At 43.2% G+C, this 20,051-nt stretch overlaps 1 protein-coding gene across 1 annotated transcript in view; it reads right to left on the bottom strand.

Moving 5' to 3' along the window:
- Positions 1–16,072, bottom strand: part of LOC124545405 — a 56,010-nt gene extending 39,938 nt beyond the window's left edge. Inside the window, exon 1 of the mRNA XM_047124320.1 lies at positions 15,961–16,072. Coding sequence (XP_046980276.1) covers positions 15,961–16,017 — 57 coding nt within the window. The 5' untranslated portion in view covers positions 16,018–16,072. The remainder of the gene's footprint in view (positions 1–15,960) is intronic.
- Positions 16,073–20,051: the final 3,979 nt, after the last annotated feature.

Below are 20,051 nucleotides of genomic sequence, written 5' to 3'. Positions count from 1 at the left end.
ACATTGACTGAAAAGTGGGGTTCCAGCTGCCTCATTCAACCATCCTCTGCACCTTTAAAAATTTCGCCAAAAGTCTGGCATGCGAACATATTCCTGCTCTTTTTAACACGCAACTCACTTCTCACTCCCGCACACCCATTAGCCCACTGCTGTAAGTCGCTTATACTCATCCACTCCCACCTGCCCATTCTCACTCACTCATTGAGCCGAACTCATTGTCATTATCTCTTTGTGTCTCTCTGTGACTGTGCCCTGTTTCACAGTCACATCTTCTTCGTTCTGTCCTTCTCATACTGTCTCAGCTGACTGTTACTGTCTCCCTCTTGCTCTCTCTTACTGCTACTATTTCATTTATTCCTTCCACTGCTTCTGTCTCTTTTTGCTGTCACTATCGCTCTCTTCCTTGTTGTCATTATTATAGACTCTGTCTCTCATTATCATTCGCTTTCACCTACTTCCTCTTACTCTGTCCCTTTACTTCTCTCGCCGCACGGTCTGGGCTCCTTGTCACCGTCCGCTCGGCTCCCCCCGTCGGAGGTTCGAATCCTCCCTCGGGCATATGTGTGTGTGTGTGTGTGTGTGTGTGTGTGTGTGTGTGTGTGTGTAGTCCTTAGCGTAACTTTGTTTAAGTTAGATTATGTAGTGTGTAAGTTTAGGTCCCGATGACCTCAGCAGTTTGGCCCCATAGAACCTACCACAAATTTCCAAATTTTATCTCTCTCCTACTGACCTTCACTCCTTCACTCTTTTCCTTTCTGTCGCTGTGAACTATGTCCGACTGCCACTGTGTCCTCTTTCTCTCTCACTGCCATTGTCTCTCCTTTCTATACCACTATAACTGTCTACTTTTTTCCATTATTTATTACCCCTATGAACCACGGACCTTGCCGTTGGTGTGGAGTCTTCCGTGCTTCAATGATACAGATAGCCGTAGCGTAGGTGCAACGACAACGGAGGGGTATCTGTTGAGAGTCCAGACAAATGTGTGGTTCCTGAAGAGGGGCAGCAGCCTTTTCAGTAGTTGCAGGGCAACAGTCTGGATGATTGATTGATCTGCCCTTGTAACACTAACCAAAATAGCCTTGCTGTTCTGGTACTGCGAACGGCTGAAAGCAAGGGGAAACTACAGCCGTAATTTTTCCTGAGAGCATGCAGCTTTACTGTATGATTAAATGATGATGGCGTCCTCTTGAGCAAAATACTCCGGAGGTAAACTAGACCCCCATTCGGATCTCCGGGCGGGGACTACTCAAGAGGGCGTTGTTATCAGGAGAAAGAAAACTGGCGTTCTACGGATCGGAGCGTGGAATGTCAGATCCCTTAACCGGGCAGGTAGGTTAGAAAATTTAAAAAGGGAAATGGATAGGTTAAAGTTAGATATAGTGGGAATTAGTGAAGTTCGGTGGTCAGGTGAATACAGTGTTATAAATACAAAACCAAATAGGGGTAATGCAGGAGTAGGTTTAATAATGAATAAAAAAATAGGAGTACCGGTAAGCTACTACAAACAGCATAGTGAAAGCATTATTGTGAGCGAGATAGACACGAAGCCCACGCCTGCTACAGTAGTACAAGTTTATATGCCAACTAGCTCTGCAGACGATGAAGAAATTGGTGAAATGTATGATTAGATAAAAGAAATTATTCAGGTAGTGAAGGGAGATGAAAATTTAATAGTCATGGGTGACTGGAATTCGACAGTAGGAAAAGGGAGAGAAGAAAAGGTAGCAGGTGAATATGGATTGGGGCTAAGAAATGAAAGAGGAAGCCGCCTGGTAGAATTTTCCACAGAGCATAACTTAATCATAGCTAACACTTGGTTTAAGAATCATGAAAGAAGGTTGTATACATGGAAGAACCCTGGAGATACTAGAACATATCAGATACGTTACATAATGGTAAGGCAGAGATTTAGGAACCAGGTTTTAAATTGTAAGACACTTCCAGGGGCAGATGTGGACTCTGACCACAATCTATTGGTTATGAACTGTAGATTAAAACTGAAGAAACTGCAAAACGGTGGGAATTTAAGGAGATGGGACCTGGATAAACTGACTAAACCAGAGGTTGTGCAGAGTTTCAGGGAGAGCATAAGGGAACAATTGACAGGAATGGGGGAAAGAAATACAGTAGAAGAAGAATGGGTAGCTTTGAGGGATGAAGTAGTGAAGGCAGCAGAGGATCAAGTAGGTAAAAAGACGAGGGCTAGTAGAAACCCTTGGGTAACAGAAGAAATATTGAATTTAATTAATGAAAGGAGAAAATATAAAAATGCAGTAAATGAAGCAGGCAAAAAGGAATCAAACGTCTCAAAAATGATTTCGACAGGAAGTGGAAATGGCTAAGCAGGGATGGCTAGAGGACAAATGTAAGGATGTAGAGGCTTATCTCACTAGGGGGTAAGATAGATACTGCCTACAGGAAAATTAAAGAAACCTTTGGGGAAAGGAGAACCACTTGCATGAATATCAAGAGCATTGATGCAAACCCAGTTCTAAGCAAAGAACGGAAAGCAGAAAGGTGGAAGGAGTATATAGAGGGTCTATACAAGGGCGATGTACGTGAGGACAATATTATGGAATAATATGAAGATGAAGTGGGAGATATGATACTGCGTGAAGAGTTTGACAGAGCACTGAAAGACCTGAGTCGAAACAAGGCCCCCGGAGTAGACAACATTCCATTAGAACTACTGACAGCCTTGGGAGAGCCAGTCCTGGCAAAACTCTACCATCTGGTGAGCAAGATGTATGAGACAGGACAAAAACCCTCAGACTTCAAGAAGAATATAATAATTCCAACCCCAAAGGAAGCAGGTGTTGACAGATGTGAACATTACCGAACTGTCAGTTTAATAAGTCACACATACTAACGCGAATTCTTTACAGACGAATGGAAAAACTGATAGAAGCCGACCTCGGGGAAGATCAGTTTGGATTCCGTAGAAATGTTGGAACACGTGAGGCAATACTGACCCTACGACTTATCTTAGAAGAAAGATTAAGGGAAGGCAAACCTACGTTTCTAGCATTTGTAGACTTAGAGAAAGCTTTTGACAATGTTGATTGGAATACTCTCTTTCAAATTCTGAAGGTGGCAGGGGTAAAATACAGGGAGCGAAAGGCTATTTACAATTTGTACAGAAACCAGATGGCAGTTATAAGAGTCGAGGGGTATGAAAGGGAAGCAGTGGTTGGGAAGGGAGTGAGACAGGGATGTAGCCTATCCCCGACGTTATGCAATCTGTAGATTGAGCAAGCAATAAGGGAAACAAAAGAAAAGTTCGGAGTAGGTATTAAAATCCACGGAGAAGAAATAAAAAACTTTGAGGTTCGCCGATGACATTGTAATTCTGTCAGAGACAGCAAAGGGCTTGGAAGAGGAGTTGAACGGAATGGACAGTGTCTTGAAAGGAGAGTATAAGATGAACATCAACAAAAGCAAAACGAGGATAATGGAATGTAGTCGAATTAAGTCGGGTGATGCTTAGGGAATTAGATTAGGAAATGAGACACTTAAAGTAGTAAAGGAGTTTTGCTATTTTGATAGCAAAATAACTGATGATGGTCGAAGTAGAGAGAATGGCAAGGAAAGCGTTTCTGAAGAAGAGCAATTTGTTAACATCGAGTATTGATTTAAGTTTCAGGAAGTCGTTTCTAAAAGTATTTGTATGGAGTGTCGCCATGTATGGAGGTGAAACATGGACAATAAATAGTTTAGACAAGAAGAGAATAGAAGCTTTCGAAATGTGATGCTACAGAAGAATGCTGAAGATTAGATGGGTAGATCACATAACTAATGAGGAGGTATTGAATAGAATTGGGGAGAAGAGGAGCTTGTGACACAACTTGACTAGAAGAAGGGATCAGTCGGTAGGACATGTTCTGAGACATCGAGGGATCACCAATTTAGTATTGGAGGTCATCGTGGAGGGTAAAAATCGTAGAGGGAGACCAAGAGATGAATACACTAAGCAGATTCAGAAGGATGTAGGCTGCAGTAGGTACTGGGAGATGAAGAAGCTTGCACAGGATAGAGTAGCATGGAGAGTTGCATCAAACCAGTCTCAGGACAGAAGACCACAACAACAACAACAACAAATACTTTTTCGTCTGTCTCCTTTTCTCTCAGCATATAAAAAAGTGCGAATATGTTCACATGTTTTGAGAAAATTTTAAAGTTGCTGAGGAAGGTAAAATGAGACAGTTGGTACACTACTTTTGAGAAAGAGTTTTTTAATAATCAGGAGTGTAATCCCCTTTTTTTGTTCCCACAGTGCATTTTTTCCTCTGGTTCCTTTCTTTTCCCTTCTACAACAGGGCATCCCACCCATATGAAAAGAACTTAATGGGTCAGTAATATTTTGACGATTTTCTTTTGTGAAACTGAAATAACGGAAGACTATATTATGATCTCACACCTCAGACCGGATTTTATGTGCACAAAAATATTGCATGTGCATCAATACAGCAGAAATGTAAGCTTCCAAAAACCCTTCTGATGATGATGGAGACATTTTACAACATTTTTCCCTGTGCTACGTCACTTCATGAACTACGTGTTTGCCTCATAGCGGATTTAACGTGCGTATCTTACGTGTACCAGTAAGTTAAGGCTGAACCCCTGTATCTCGGAATTATGTATTCCGCATTTTCTGGGGAATCGCCAGTGAACTAAATGGTGCATGCATAAGACCTCTTAAGGAGCACTGTAGACCACATCAAATGCAAAAAGAACCAACTGATCTGCTCCAGTTGTCTAAGCTGGAGGAAGTGTGTAATATTCATAATTTGACTTTCTACTGTAGGATGGTTACAGTAAGACGATCCTAATGGTGGGAATACAAATGGTCGCTGATACAAGGACTATCCAAAGCAATTGAGCCTACGTTTATGTCACCAACAGAGCCCGGGGTATGAACCCGCGGAAAAATGGCGTTTCCATGCACGGCGTTTTGGAACATATTGGTATCTCGCACCGTCGCGTGTGCACCAATAAAAAGAGTGTACACATCATTCGTTGAACAATCAAGTTCTAACATGGAGACCATATGCCTATCGGACTTTTTGCAAAAACAGACATAATGTCTGATGGGATAACCGCAATCAGTGGTTTTACAATGTTGGTTATAATCCGTTTTGATTGCAAAATGTTTATTCGCATGACCGGTTTCGGTTCCTCTAGAATCACTTTTAGATCTGCAAGATGGATTAAAAGTAACATTGTAAAATCGGACTTTTGTAACATTTTAGATTTATGGGACGCAGGATTCAGGACTGAAATATCAATCTTTCAGAGCGTTTCGATACAACTGTCAAAAATTCTCGAGAAAGTCGACTTCAAAGTTTTCGGACCTTTTTTAATGAGCTAAAATAATCTAGCGTCTTTGATGAGCAGAGTGCCTCTTTGATAGAGTGCTCTCTTGTAATGTGGGTAGACTGCGTTTCATACCAGGCGGACTTAAATTTTTAAACAGAGGTACATGTACTACGAACATCTCCGTGAATCGTAAAGTACATGAAAAAATGCTGGTAGCGCTCCAGGCTGGTAATCGCTGGACGAGCTTCGTTAAAGTACAACATTCATCAAATATATGCTAATTAACAAATATCTGTCATTAGTTTGGAAATGCATGTTTGTTATTTCTAAATACGTATCGCACACAAAACTTCAGTTTTCATTGAAAACTAAAATTCTTAAACGATTTTTATAAATTAAGATCATTTAAATAAAGAAAACATTACAACTTAATTTTTTCATGTGTATGTAGTTTATGCTTCAAATAAATACTCGTAGAACTCGTACGCAAATTTGAAACTGGAACTGGAAATCGAACCCAGCCTACGTGTCAGGCGAACAGTCTACCACAAAACCACATTTTTTTAAATATATGTTTTTATTCAGGAAGAGGTATTACAAAACTTTTACATTTACTTTGAATGAAACTTTTAAACAAGATGTACAAATGGTGAGAAATTTTCTCTTTCACATTTTCTCTATAGTGGGGGCGAGTTAAGTAAAATGGAAAGAAGACGAAGACCTCTACACAGACGACTTACTGCAAAAAGGCAATATCAATGTAATTTTTCTAAGAAGTTTCACCAAAATGTTCATATTTTTTAATTCCACAAGTATTTAACGTTACAAAAGTAAGCACTCTTGTGATTCCATGCTAATACATACATACACTCCTGGAAATGGAAAAAAGAACACATTGACACCGGTGTGTCAGACCCACCATACTTGCTCCGGACACTGCGAGAGGGCTGTACAAGCAATGATCACACGCACGGCACAGTGGACACACCAGGAACCGCGGTGTTGGCCGTCGAATGGCGCTAGCTGCGCAGCATTTGTGCACCGCCGCCGTCAGTGTCATCCAGTTTGCCGTGGCATACGGAGCTCCATCGCAGTCTTTAACACTGGTAGCATGCCGCGACAGCGTGGACGTGAACCGTATGTGCAGTTGACGGACTTTGAGCGAGGGCGTATAGTGGGCATGCGGGAGGCCGGGTGGACGTACCGCCGAATTGCTCAACACGTGGGGCGTGAGGTCTCCACAGTACATCGATGTTGTCGCCAGTGGTCGGCGGAAGGTGCACGTGCCCGTCGACCTGGGACCGGACCGCAGCGACGCACGGATGCACGCCAAGACCGTAGGATCCTACGCAGTGCCGTAGGGGACCGCACCGCCACTTCCCAGCAAATTAGGGACACTGTTGCTCCTGGGGTATCGGCGAGGACCATTCGCAACCGTCTCCATGAAGCTGGGCTACGGTCCTGCACACCGTTAGGCCGTCTTCCGCTCACGCCCCAACATCGTGCCAGCAAGATCTCCGGATCTGTCCCCCATTGAGCATGTTTGGGACTGGATGAAGCGTCGTCTCACGCGGTCTGCACGTCCAGCACGAACGCTGGTCCAACTGAGGCGCCAGGTGGAAATGGCATGGCAAGCCGTTCCACAGGACTACATCCAGCATCTCTACGATCGTCTCCATGGGAGAATAGCAGCCTGCATTGCTGCGAAAGGTGGATATACACTGTACTAGTGCCGACATTGTGCATGCTCTGTTGTCTGTGTCTATGTGCCTGTGGTTCTGTCAGTGTGATCATGTGATGTATCTGACTCCAGGAATGTGTCAATAAAGTTTCCCCTTCCTGGGACAATGAATTCACGGTGTTCTTATTTCAATTTCCAGGAGTGTATTATTTCAAGTCTCCTGAGTGAGCGCGACAAGTTTCCTTCACTTCAGACAGACGGCGTAGCTGCAGGACAGTTTCAAAATGGCGTCTGTAGGTGATGCACGTTACAAGCAACGTGCCGTCATTGAATCTCTCACTGCAGAGAAAGAAACTGTGGGGAATATTCACAAACGCATGTGCAAAGTCTATGGAGCATCTGATGTCGACAAAATTACAGTTAGTCGCTGGGAACGGAGGTTGAGGCCATCAGAAGGTGGTTCGACCGAGCTCCACGATTTGCAGCGGTCGGGGAGACCATCCACGGCTGTCACACCCGACACACCTGACCTAGCCCCCTCGGACTTCCACTTGTTTGGGCCATTGAAGGATGCCATTCGTAGAAGACATTTTGAGGACTATTGGAAGGTGATTCACACAATGAAGCACTAGCTCCGCCTACAGGACAAAGATTTGTACCGACAGGGCATACACGCCCTTGTTTCACACTGGGGAAAGGTCATACAACGGGATGGTGATTACGTGGAAAAATAGGATGTGTAGATAAAACACCATTCTTTCGTGTGTGTAATTCTCATTATGTTCAATAAAGAATTGCTGAAGAACAAAATGCGGTGCATTACTTTCTGGGCAACCCTCGTATAACCCAACTTCACAGTTAATTTGGTTTGGCCTTCAATTTTGACGATTTTGCTCCACTTTGGTGTTTGAGTGACTTCTGACTGCCGGAGATTTTCCCACTGTCCCTAATAGTGTGCTCAGCTGGTTCATTACTAACAGTAAGAGTATTTATGAGTGTATTTCACTTGGCTTCCTTGGATGTTGTTTTCATTTTCATTCAGAACTGTTGAAGTTTCAGTCGACTGTCGTTGCTATGTAGCATGATGAGTTATTCAATTTGTTGTGGCGTTGGATTCAGGTGGTCTGTTACATGTGGTTGATGTGAATGTTATACCACAGCTTGCACTTGATTTATTGCTTCCATCTCAAGTACGGTCAGTAAATTCATTACTATATCAGACTTCTACTTTCTCGGGGATTGTGATGGTTTTCCACCACCTTCTCCTTCTTCTGAGTTCAAAGTTTCCTTTCCCAGTGGTCGCGTTTTCTTCTTCTGAGGATTGTTTGTAGTGAGATGATACTACATTCCAGTTTCTGGGCCACTAACTTTTCGACAAATTCCCGCGTCAACCACTGTTATACTGTTTTCTTAGGTAGTAGTTACGGGTTGGTACTAAGTGTGCTTTCCACTTACGTCACTACCAGTCTCTTCATCTAGTGATGCTTTTCTTGTTTCTTTACTCAAAGGAGGGAAGTCGTCAAATAAGACACTCAATTTTCGTGGCTCCTCTATTATCCTGTACATTAACGGCAGGTCTCATATCTTGTAGTTGTTGTCTGGTACGCTGTTTTAGTATATTGTTCAAAACAAAGACCCACTGCGGACAATTTTCGCGAAGGTACGCTGGCTCGTTACACAAACGACACATAGAATTCTGTTCTGAGGTGATAACATGTGACATGCAACCAGATCTGGGACTGAAACTCTAATAAACAACTGCACTGACCTGATGCCATTGTAACACTGACTCTTGTACGTACTGGACCAGCTTTCAAATTGAATGTTTTGAAACTGGCCATATTTCGAAAGAACCTATACTAAATCATTATTTCTTAGTTATGTCTGCAATACAAATGTCAACCAGACGAAAACAGACGCAAAATCTCCAACATTGGCGATTTTTTACAGAAGCACGAAATTTATCGCGGACTTCAATGCGATATGCCTATAACAGTATCCACAACGAAACTTTGTTTCGAAACCTGGTAGAAAATCCAGAGAGATTCTGGGCGTATGTGAAGTATGTTAGCGGCACGAAACAATCAATGCCTTCTCTGCACGATAGCAGTGGAGATACTATCGGAGACAGTGCTGCCAAAGCAGAGTTACTAAACACAACCTTCCGAAATTCCTTCACAAAAGAAGACGAAGTAAATATTCCAGAATTCGAATCGATAACAGCTGCCAACATGAGTAACGTAGAAGTAAATGTCCTCGGAGAAGTGAAGCAACTTAAATCACTTAATAAAAGCAAGTCTTCTGGTCCAGACTGTATAGCAATTAGGTTCCTTTAGGAGTAATACGATGCATTAGCTCCATACTTAACAATCATATACAACCGTTCGCTCGACGAAAGATCCGTACCCAAAGACTGGAAAATTGCACAGGTCACACCAATATTCAAGAAAGGTAGTAGGGATAATCCACTAAATTACAGGCAATATCGTTAACGTCGATATGCAGCAGAATTTTAAAACATATATTGTGTTCGAACACTATGAATTACCTCGAAGAAAACGATGTATTGACACACAGTCAGCATGGGTTTAGAAAACATCGTTCTTGTGAAACACAACTATCTTAATTCACATGAAGTGTTAAGTGCTATTGACAAGGGATTTCGGATCGATTCCGTATTTCTGGATTTCCGGAAGTCTTTTGACTGAATGTGACTGAATTTGTGATTTCCTATCAGAGAGGTCACAGTTCGTAGCAACTGACGGAAAGTCATCGAGTAAAACAGAAGTGCTCTCTGGCGTTCCCCAAGGTAGTGTTATAGGCCCTTTGCTTTTCCTTATCTATATAAACGATTTTGGAGACAATCTGAGCAGCCGTCTTAGGTTGTTTGCGGATGACGCTGTCGTTTATCGACTAATTGAGTCATCAGAAGACCAAAACAAACTACAAAACGATTTAGAAGAAATATCGGAATGGTGCGAAAAGTGGCAGTTGACCCTAAGTAACGAAAAGTGTGAGGCCATCCACATGAGAGCTAGAAGGATCTCGTTAAACTTCGCTTACACGATAAATCAGTCTAATCTAAAAGCCGTAAATTCAAGTAAATACCTAGATATTACAATAACGAACAACTTAAATTGGAAGGAACACGTAGAAAATATTGTGGGGTAGGCTAACTAAAGACTGCGTTTTATTGGCAGGACACTTAGAAAATGTAACAGACCTACTAAGGAGACTGCCTACACTACGCTTGTCCATCCTCTTTTAAGATACTGCTGCGCGGTGTGGTATCCTTATCAGATAGGACTGACTAAGTACATCGAATAAGTTCAAAGAAGGGCAGCACGTTTTGTATTATCGCGAAATATGGGAGAGGGTGTCACAGAAATGATACAGGATTTGGGCTGGACATCATTAACAGAAAGGCATTTTTCGTTGCGACGGAATCTTCTCACGAAACTGCAATCACCAACTTTCTCCTCCGAATGCAAAAATATTGCGTTGACACCGACGTACATATGGAGGAACGATCACCAAAATAAAATAAGGGAAATCGGAGCTCGTACGGAAAGATACAGGTGTTAATTCTTTCCGCACGCTATACGAGATTGGAATAATAGAGAATTGTGAAAGTGGTTCTATGAACCCTCTGTCAGGCACTTAAATGTGATTTGCAGAGTATCCATGTAGATGTAGAAGCTCCACACACGTTATGTCACTAAAGTCTTCTTCGAAAATATGTTCCATTACAAAAAATGCCACGTCGAATCGGCAGCTGTAACTATTAAAATTATTTGGAGACGTCATAAAATATGACATATTATCTGCTAAAATGTAACGATATACACACATCAAAAAAGGTTTTGCATCACCTCGTTTCCGAGAGTTCCGGAACCTGTACAGAACATTGGAATAGAGATCAACATAAACATCATTTCCGACCCTTTTATTGCTCATGAAAACGACACATTGCATGTTGTACCACCTCACAGCGAGACCTTCAGAGGTTGTGCTCCAGATTGCTGTACACAGCGGTACCTCCAGTACCCAGTTGCAGGTCCTCTTGCACTGATGCATGCCTGTATTCGTCATGGCACACTATCCACAACTTCATCAAGGCACTGTTGGTCCAAATTGTCCCACTCCTCAACGGTGATTCCGCGTAGATCCTTCAGAGTGGTTGGTAGCTCACGTCGTCCATAAACAGCCCTTTTCCATCTATCCCAGGCCTGTTTGATAGGGTTCATGTCTGGCCACTCTAGTCGAGCGATGTCGTTATCCTGAAGGACCGCATTCACAAGGCGTGCGAATTGTCGTCCATGAAGACGAATGATTCGGCAATATGCTGCCGATAAGGTTGCACAATCGGTCGGAGGATGGCATTCACATATCGTAATGCCGTTACGGCTTGACCACCAGCGGCGTACGTCAGCCCCACATATCGCCACCCCACAACGTCATGGAACCACCAGCTTGTTGCACTCGCTGGACAGTGTGTCTAAGGCTTTCAGCCTGACCGGTTCAAATGGCTCTGAGCACTATGGGACTCAACTGCTGTCGTCATAAGCCCCCTAGAACTTAGAACTACTTAAACCTAACTAACCTAAAGACATCACATACATCCATGCCCGAGGCAGGATTCGAACCTGCGACCGTAGCGGTCGCGCGGTTCCAGACTGTGGCGCCCAGAACCGCTCGGCCACTCCGGCCGGCTCAGCCTGACCGGATTGTCTCCATCCACGTCTCTGACGATTGTCTCGTTGAAAGCATATTCGACACTCATCGGTTAAGAGAACGTGATGCCAATCCTGAGCGGTCCATTCAGCATGTTGTTCCCATCTGTACAGCGCTGCATGGTGTCATGGTTGCAAAGATGGACCTCGCTGTGAACGTCGGGAGTGAAGTTGCGCATCATGCAGCCTTTTGCCCACAGTTTGAGTCGTAACACGATTTCCTGTGGCTGCACGAAAAGCATTATTCAAAATGGTGGCGTTGCTGTCAGGGTGCCTCCGAGCCACAATCCGTAGTTGGTGGTCATCCACCGCAGTAGTAGCTCTTGGGCGGCCTGAGCGAGGTATGTCATATACAGTTCCTGTCTCTCTGTACCTCCTCCATGTCCGAACAACATTACTTTGGTTCACTCCGAGACGCCCGGACTCTTCCCTTGTCGAGAGCCCGTCCTGGCAAAAAGTAACAATGCGGACGCGATCGAACCGCGGTATTGACCGTCTAGGCATGGTTGAACTACAGACAACACGAGCAGTGTACGTCCTTCCTGGTGGAATGACTGGAACTGATCGGCTGTCAGATCTGGTCTAATAGCGCTGCTCATGCATGGTTGTTTACATCACTGGGCGGATTTAGTGACATTTCTGAACAGTCAAAGGGACTGTGTCTGTGATACAATATTCACATTCAACGTCTATCTTCGTCTATCTGGGAACCGAGGTGATGCAAAACTTTTTTGATTCGTGTACTTGGTATAGCCTGTCTTTTCTGCCTGATCCTGTATCTAATAATCAGTTTCAGCTGCTCTATTCGCCACACGCTTATGCATAACGTTGAACACAGACTGTCAGATTATCAAGCTATCTTAGTATGTTATCGATAAAATCGACAATGGAGATTCGTCATGCAAATCACATATACACTGCATTATTCAGTACCATAGCATTTCAAAAGCCTCTGCTCATTCCGTGTCTGAAGTACTTATGGTCCACGTTTCACTTGTGTATAAGTCTACGCTCTATACAGATACCTTCAGAAAAAACTTCCTAATCCCTAAATTTATGTTCGACGTTTTTCGGATATGATTTTTGTGCCACAGGCATTTTATATTTTTCCGCCAATGTCAGTAATATTGCTGCCCAAGGAACAAAATTCATCGACTGCTCTCAGTGTCTCATTGTCTAATCGTATTTCCTCCCTATCGTCTGATTTAATTGGACTGTTTACAGTTATCTTTCTTTTCGTTTTGTTGATTTCCGTCTTGTAAATTCTTTTGAAAACACTGTCCACTCCATTCAACTCACCTACCATGACCATTTCTGTATCTGACAGAACTGCAGTATCATTACCAATCTCTAAGTTTCTTCTGTTTTTCCTGAATTTTAGTTCCCTCACCAAATTTCGCTTTGATTTCAAATGGTTCAAATGGCAGCACTATGGGACTTAACAGCTGAGGTCATCAGTCTCCTAGAACTTAGAACTACTTAAACCTAACTAACCTAAGGACATCACACACATCCATGCCCGAGGCAGGATTAGAACCTTTGACCGTAGCAGTCGCGCGGTTCCGGACTGAAGCGCCTAGAACCGCTCGGCCACCGCGGCCGGCATTCGCTTTGGTTTCTTATACTACTTGCTCAATGTACAGATTTAATAAAATCGTCTGTCTCACTCCCCTCTCATCCACTAGGGAGTTTAGGTGGGAAGTTCGAGCAGCTAGTGGGTCGATACTGAATCGAACTGAGGAAAAAAGAACTTTGTGCTACACCATCTTGAGTAAAAGAAGGCATCCGTTGATGGTACACATAAGAGGAATAAAGGCATAAAGTGATCGTTAGCTTCGTGATAGAGGGAATTGTGGGTGTTAAAAATTATTGAGAGAGAGAGAGAGAGAGAGAGAGAGAGAGAGAGAGAGAGAGAGAGAGAGAGAGAGCGGAAGCACTGAATGGAGTAAACAGATTCAAATGCTTGTAGATTGAAGCGGCTTCCGCAGGATGGACTAGCATGGGTAGCTGTACGAACCCAGTCTTCGGACTGAAGACCACAACAACAACATCTCTACAAAATATTCTGCTACGCCCTACGCCAAAAAAGACTTTCCTCTATGTGTTTGTAAATTAAAAAAATTAAAAAAAAAAAGGTTCAAATGGCTCTGAGCACTATGGGACAACTTCTGAGGTCATCAATCCCATAGAACTTAGAACTACTTAAACCTAACTCACCTAAGGACAGGACAAACATCCATGCCCGAGGCAGGATTCGAACCTGCGACCGTAGCGGTCTCGCGGTTCCAGACTGAAGTGCCTAGAATCGCTCGTCCACTCCGGCTGTAAATAGTCGTTTAAGGTGTTAACATTAAAAAATTTCGGAACCATTAAAGGCATCGGGATTCACACAGATGAATTATAAAAATGTGTAAACGACACGTATTGTCTTATACTAGCAATAATAATAAGAGAAATATTTTTCTATGGCTACAGTTCCAGCTCGCCCTGCAATACCCTGTTTACGGTGCTCCCTTTGTGTTGTTTTGGAGCCGACATGGTTCGAGGGTGTGACATTCTGTTCTGTAGTGACTTTTGCTGCCATCGTCCTCTCAGTTTTCGTCACAATCCTCTTCAACGACCATTTGTCCCGATCACTCAACACACACTTGCATCCGCGTTGTGACTGAGTGCTCCCCTGGTATGCCTCTTGAAACACGGAACGCTTTGTCTACCTTGGTTACGGAAGCACCCATCACACGAGCGCCAACAGTGTGCCCACGTTCGAATTCATGTAGCTCCGAGACATGCAGCCAACGCGACACAGAACACTGTCCTGGTCCCCAATATCATCTGCATTTATATTTATGTTCAAACAGGAATTCCTTGCGGTGGTCCCACGTTTTTGTTCAATCCTTATTTATAGCGGCGCACTCTTCTGCGCAAATGATGTTTTAAGTATGTATACATTTTTCTGATTAAAGACACCTCGTAAGACGTGTAATACAGTGAAGCGCCAAAGAAACTGGTATACTCGTAGGCATGCGTACTCAATTACTGAGATATGGAAACAGGCGAATACGGCGCTGTGGTCGGCAACGCCTATACAAGACAACAAGTGTCTGGCGCAATTGTTGGATCGGTTACTGCTGCTACAATGGCAGTGAGTTTGAACGTGGTGTTACAGTCGGCGCACGAGCGATGGGACATAGCATCTCCGAGGTAGCGATAAAGTGGGGATTTTCCCGTAGGACCATTTCACTAGTGTACCGTGAATATCAGCAATCCGGTAAAACATCAAATCTCTGGCATCGCTGCGGCCAGAAGAAGATCCTCCAAGAACGGGGCCAACGACAACTAAAGAGAATCTTTCAATTTGACAGAAGTGCAACCCTTCAGTAAATTGCTGCAGATTTCAGTGCTAGTCCACCAACAAAAAAGCGTGCGAACCATCCAACGGAACATCATAGATACGGGCTTTCGGAACTGAAGGCCCACTCGTGTACCTCTTACACGACACAAAGCTTTACGCCTCTCCTGGGCCCGTCGACACCGACGTTGGACTGTTGATAACTGGAAACATGTTGCCTGGTCGGAAAAGTCTCGTTTCGCGTTGTATCGAGCGGATGGACGTGTACGGGTATGGAGACAACCTCATGAATCCGTGGACCCTGCATGTCAGCAGGGGAGTGATCAAGGTGGTGGAGGCTCTGTAATGGTATGAGCAGTGTGTAGTTGGAGTGAATTGGGATCCATGATAAGTCTAGATACGACTCTGATAGGTGAAACGCACGTAAGCATCCTGTCTGATCGCCTGCATCCATTCATGTCTTTTGCCATTGGGCAATTTCAGCAAGACAATGTGACAACCTAAAAGTCCAGAATTGCTACAAAGTGGCTCTAGGAACACTCTTCTGAGGTTCAACGCTTCCGTTGGCCACCACAGATATGAACTTTATTGAACATATATGTGATGTCTTGCAACGTCCTGCTCAGAATATATCTCCACCCCATCTTACTCTGACGAATTTATGCATAATCCTGCAGGATTCATGGTGTCAATTCCCTCCAGCACTACTTCAGACATGAGTCAAGTCCATGACACGTCATGTTGTGGCACTTCTGCATACTCGCGGGGGCCCCTACACAGATCTGTCAGTTTCTTTGGCTCTTCGGTGTAGTTGCACACTGAAACAATAGAATATATGCAATCTATCGCATATGGAATAAAGTCTCAAAAATACTTACGAATACGACTGCACCCAACAGCAGAGTAACTGTAAAGAATCGGACAGAAAATGTCATGGTAGCGTCCTAACGTCCCGTCGTCCCCAAACAATAGGAAATCCGTGGAGGTGCATCCTTTATTTGAAGGATATCTGCCCGCGCAGGCACTAGTCGTTCCCACTGATTATCTGTCGGCGCTGTTCAGAGAGCTTCCGTTGCGCCAGTCTTTACAAAATTGCCACCCAAATCGCCGTCGCATGACTAGAACTGCGTCGTTTAGCTACTTTTGTGTCACGTATGCTGGGAAACACGATACGGAAATAGCCCTATTCGCAATGCTAGAGCAGTAGACGATGACGAATAACTTTGTTACTCGTCCTCTTACAAAAAGTCTGGTAATGGGTTGCGAAGGCCATCCTCGAAATTTACCTGCTATTTACCCCCACCATACGGCGTCGGCAACGGCATATATCAGCAGAAAGTCTGGGCATGTTCGCAGACACTGCAGACGCTCTGCTACAACTGTGTGAGGAGGGAAGCACTCGGGTCACAGGTAAGACCGGGAACAGGACTGTGGGACCATCGGCTCTGGACAGGGTAGGGCACGGCATGGTCGTTGTAGGACGTAAGCAATATGTAATTTGTACCTGTTCTGCAAATGTAAGACATAAAACATATTAAAAGGAAGGTCAGCGTTGGTCGCAATATTGATGTTTTATTGATAGCAGAATCGATTTTCGGTCACACAGTGATCATCTTCGGTGCTGTACACATTCAATAAACAATAAAACATCAATATTACGGCCAACGCTGACCTTCCTTTTAATATAACATATATGGTCGTGGTGCACACAGCACTCCATGGAGTCGCCAATCAATAAAACATATTGTTGTTTTGACCATGAGTTCGAAGACTGGTTTGATGGAGATCTCCAATGTTAGTATATCCAGCACAAGTCTCTTCACCTCTGAATAACTATTGCAACCAACAGCCATCTGAACGCGCTTACTGCGATGAAGCCTTGATCACTCCTTTCGTAAAGTTTTGCCATAAAGTTTTGTTTCTCCAGTTCTATTCAGTAACACCTGATTTGTTATTCGATCTACCCATCTCACGTTCAACATTCTTCTGTAGCACCACACTTCAAAAGCTTCTGTCCTCTTCTTGTGTGAGCTGTATGTCGTCAACGTTTCCTTTCCGTACAAGGCTATATCTTCCTGCAGTTCTGTTATTTATTGTGAATGATTGGGTTTAACTGTAGGAATGCCAACCTTCAGTTGCCGAGCACTAATGTTCCGTAATAACATCAGTTCTGCTAATCTTGCTCGGGTGAACCGATCGTAATTGGGACCTAACAAAAAAAGTTCCCGAATATTGTCACTGTAGGAAGTGGTACTGGGGACCTAAAACATGTGATCTGACTGCGTTTATGTGATCGAACTCCCTACAACAGTAAAATTCCAACGCTCGGAACGTGAAACAATTCTAACGAGTAATCCACATCAATTCAAAGAAATTATTCTTCCTACTACACACATCAAGCATTAAATAAACAGAAAATTGCACTGCACTGCAATTAATTGAAAATAACTCAAAATATTGTAACGCAAATCCTCTCAATATGCAAAAGAAAAGTGCTGAACACAAAATTCTGTGTACATTCTCCCAATAACAATATATTCACTGTCCCCGTGCAAATAGTTAACTATCTTTAAATGCAAGTCAGGCAATATCAACACAAATTATTCTGACCTGGTGCAATAAAAGTTTTACGTCAGTCGGTGACGAGCACGAAACTGTGACTGGCGTGTACAAAGTTTTAATCAAATATTCTTTTGGCGCGGCGATTGCATCCATGGAGTCTGTCCTATGCCACTCACTGCTTTCTCGCCTCCACAGCTTAGGCATTCTTCGCCCAGATACTCGCCTTCCGGGTTGTGATGTAGCGCGGAGCCTCGTAAATCAACATATTCCAGATTTTCAAAAACATAAGTAATAAAATGACTTTTCCCGATCTTGCAGCCCTTATCCCACCACTTAGCAAACACTTTTAACACATCGTCCTAGCTTTTTATTTTAGGTTATTTTACCAGAGGAATAAAAAAGCGAATGTACTGCCCATAAATCCCGACCGTTACCGCTTTCAGAAAAGAATTCCTCAACCTTAATTTCATGTTTTCTTTTCCAGATATTCTTCTTTTGCTACTTTCAGTCTGTGCATTCTATCCCCTCTGTTATTTTGCTGTCCAAATAAAAGGACTAATCTACTACTTTTGGTGTCTTACCTAATATGATTCTATCATCACCACCTGATTTAATTCACCTACATTGTGCTGATGGTAAACTCTTCCTAAGACATTTTCCATTTCGTTAAACTGATCTTCCGAGGGCGGCCGGTGTGGCCGTGCGGTTAAAGGCGCTTCAGTCTGGAACCACGTGACCGCTGCGGTCGCAGGTTCGAATCCTGCCTCGGGCATGGATGTGTGTGATGTCCTTAGGTTAGTTAGGTTTAATTAGTTCTAAGTTCTAGGCGACTGATGACCTCAGAAGTTAAGTCGCTTAGTGCTCAGAGCCATTTGATCTTCCGAGTCTTTTGCTATCTCTGATTAGGTTGAGATGTTACTAGAAAATCTCAAAGTTTTTATTTCTTTGTTGTATATATGCAGAATGAAGTGACAAATGAAAATTTATATCACGACTGGGATTTTTTTATCTCATTTTTTTCTGTTTTATTTGTTCCGAGCGGACGTCTAATGACGCTTGTTCAAGTTCATCATTGATCCATTAAACTCAGTTATTTTGTTATTAAAGAGGGCAACTAACCCTCTGACCGAATGTGCTGAGCAACCGTGCCGGCAGGATTCGAACCCAGGCCTACTGCTCAGTAGGTAGATGTGCTAAGCACTGTTGCTTTGCACAGCGCACGGGCTATCTAGCACGCCTATCCCCGTGAATCCAATTTCCCTTTCACGCCTCAACCGATCTGGTGTTCCCCCTAAACTTGAACAGCATTCCAGAGGCTCTCCCATTGTATTGTATGGGAATAGCACCTCACCATCGAACGGAACAGAGGAAGAAGGGGGGGGGGGGGGGGGGGGCGTGCTTTAATCAAATGAAACTATACCGTTCCAGAGACGTTTTCAATTCTCAAACGTCTGTATTGTGAATATTTCTGAGACTTGAAAAGGTCTCCAAAATATATACGAATATGCTTATATGCACAGATGTCTAAGATCTGACAAGGTTTCTGGTTATGCACAGATGTCTAAGATATGAAAAGGTTTCTGGGGCCATATACGAATATGCATATATGCGTATACACAACATAGATGTTTGAGACTTAAGGTCTCTGGAACAATATAGTTTCATTTGATTTTTTATTTCTTCTCCCTGATCTTTCATTCCTTTTACAAAGTTCTCCTTGGTTTCCTTTACTGCTTGCTCAGTGTCTTAATTGCCTGAATAGGTGATAGGCTACAACACTATCTCACTTGCTTCTCGGCTACTGCTTCTCTTTTTTATGTCCTTCGACTTTCATAACAGCAATCTTGACTCTGTAGAAGTTGTGGACAATCCTTAGTTCCCCGTCTTTTACCACAGTTTCAAAAACTGCATTCAAATCAGCTTCCTCTATATGTGCAATTGCTATAAATGTAAGCTTGCCCCTCTTCGACCTTTTTACTATAAGTCGTAAGATCGTTATTTCCTTGGTTTTCCTAGATTTCTCCGGAAGCGAAAGTGATCTGCCCGAGTTAGGCTTCTACAGTTTTTCTGTATCCTGTCGGTATTTTGAAATCATTCCTTTTAAACTGATAGCTCGGAAATATTCGCACTTGTCTTCTTTGGAATAGGAATGATTATATTCTCCTTGATGAAGATTATTTCGCCAGTCTCACACATTTTGCATACAAGATAAAATAGTTTTGTCTTGGCTGGTTCTCCTAAGGATCTAAATAATTCTAAGGGAATACCGTCTACTCCAGCTGCGTTGTTTGGAATTAGGTACCGGTATTCCCACATGTGTCTTTCAGTGCTCTGTTAAATTCTTCTCGAAATATCGTGTTTCCCATATCGTCGTCATCTTGTTCCTTTTCTTTTTCTACAATACTAT

The sequence above is a fragment of the Schistocerca americana genome, chromosome 8 (assembly GCF_021461395.2).
Source record: "Schistocerca americana isolate TAMUIC-IGC-003095 chromosome 8, iqSchAmer2.1, whole genome shotgun sequence".
NCBI lineage: Eukaryota > Metazoa > Arthropoda > Insecta > Orthoptera > Acrididae > Schistocerca > Schistocerca americana.
Note: the sequence above shows the minus strand (reverse complement) of the source record. Positions and strands in the feature narration are given on the sequence as shown.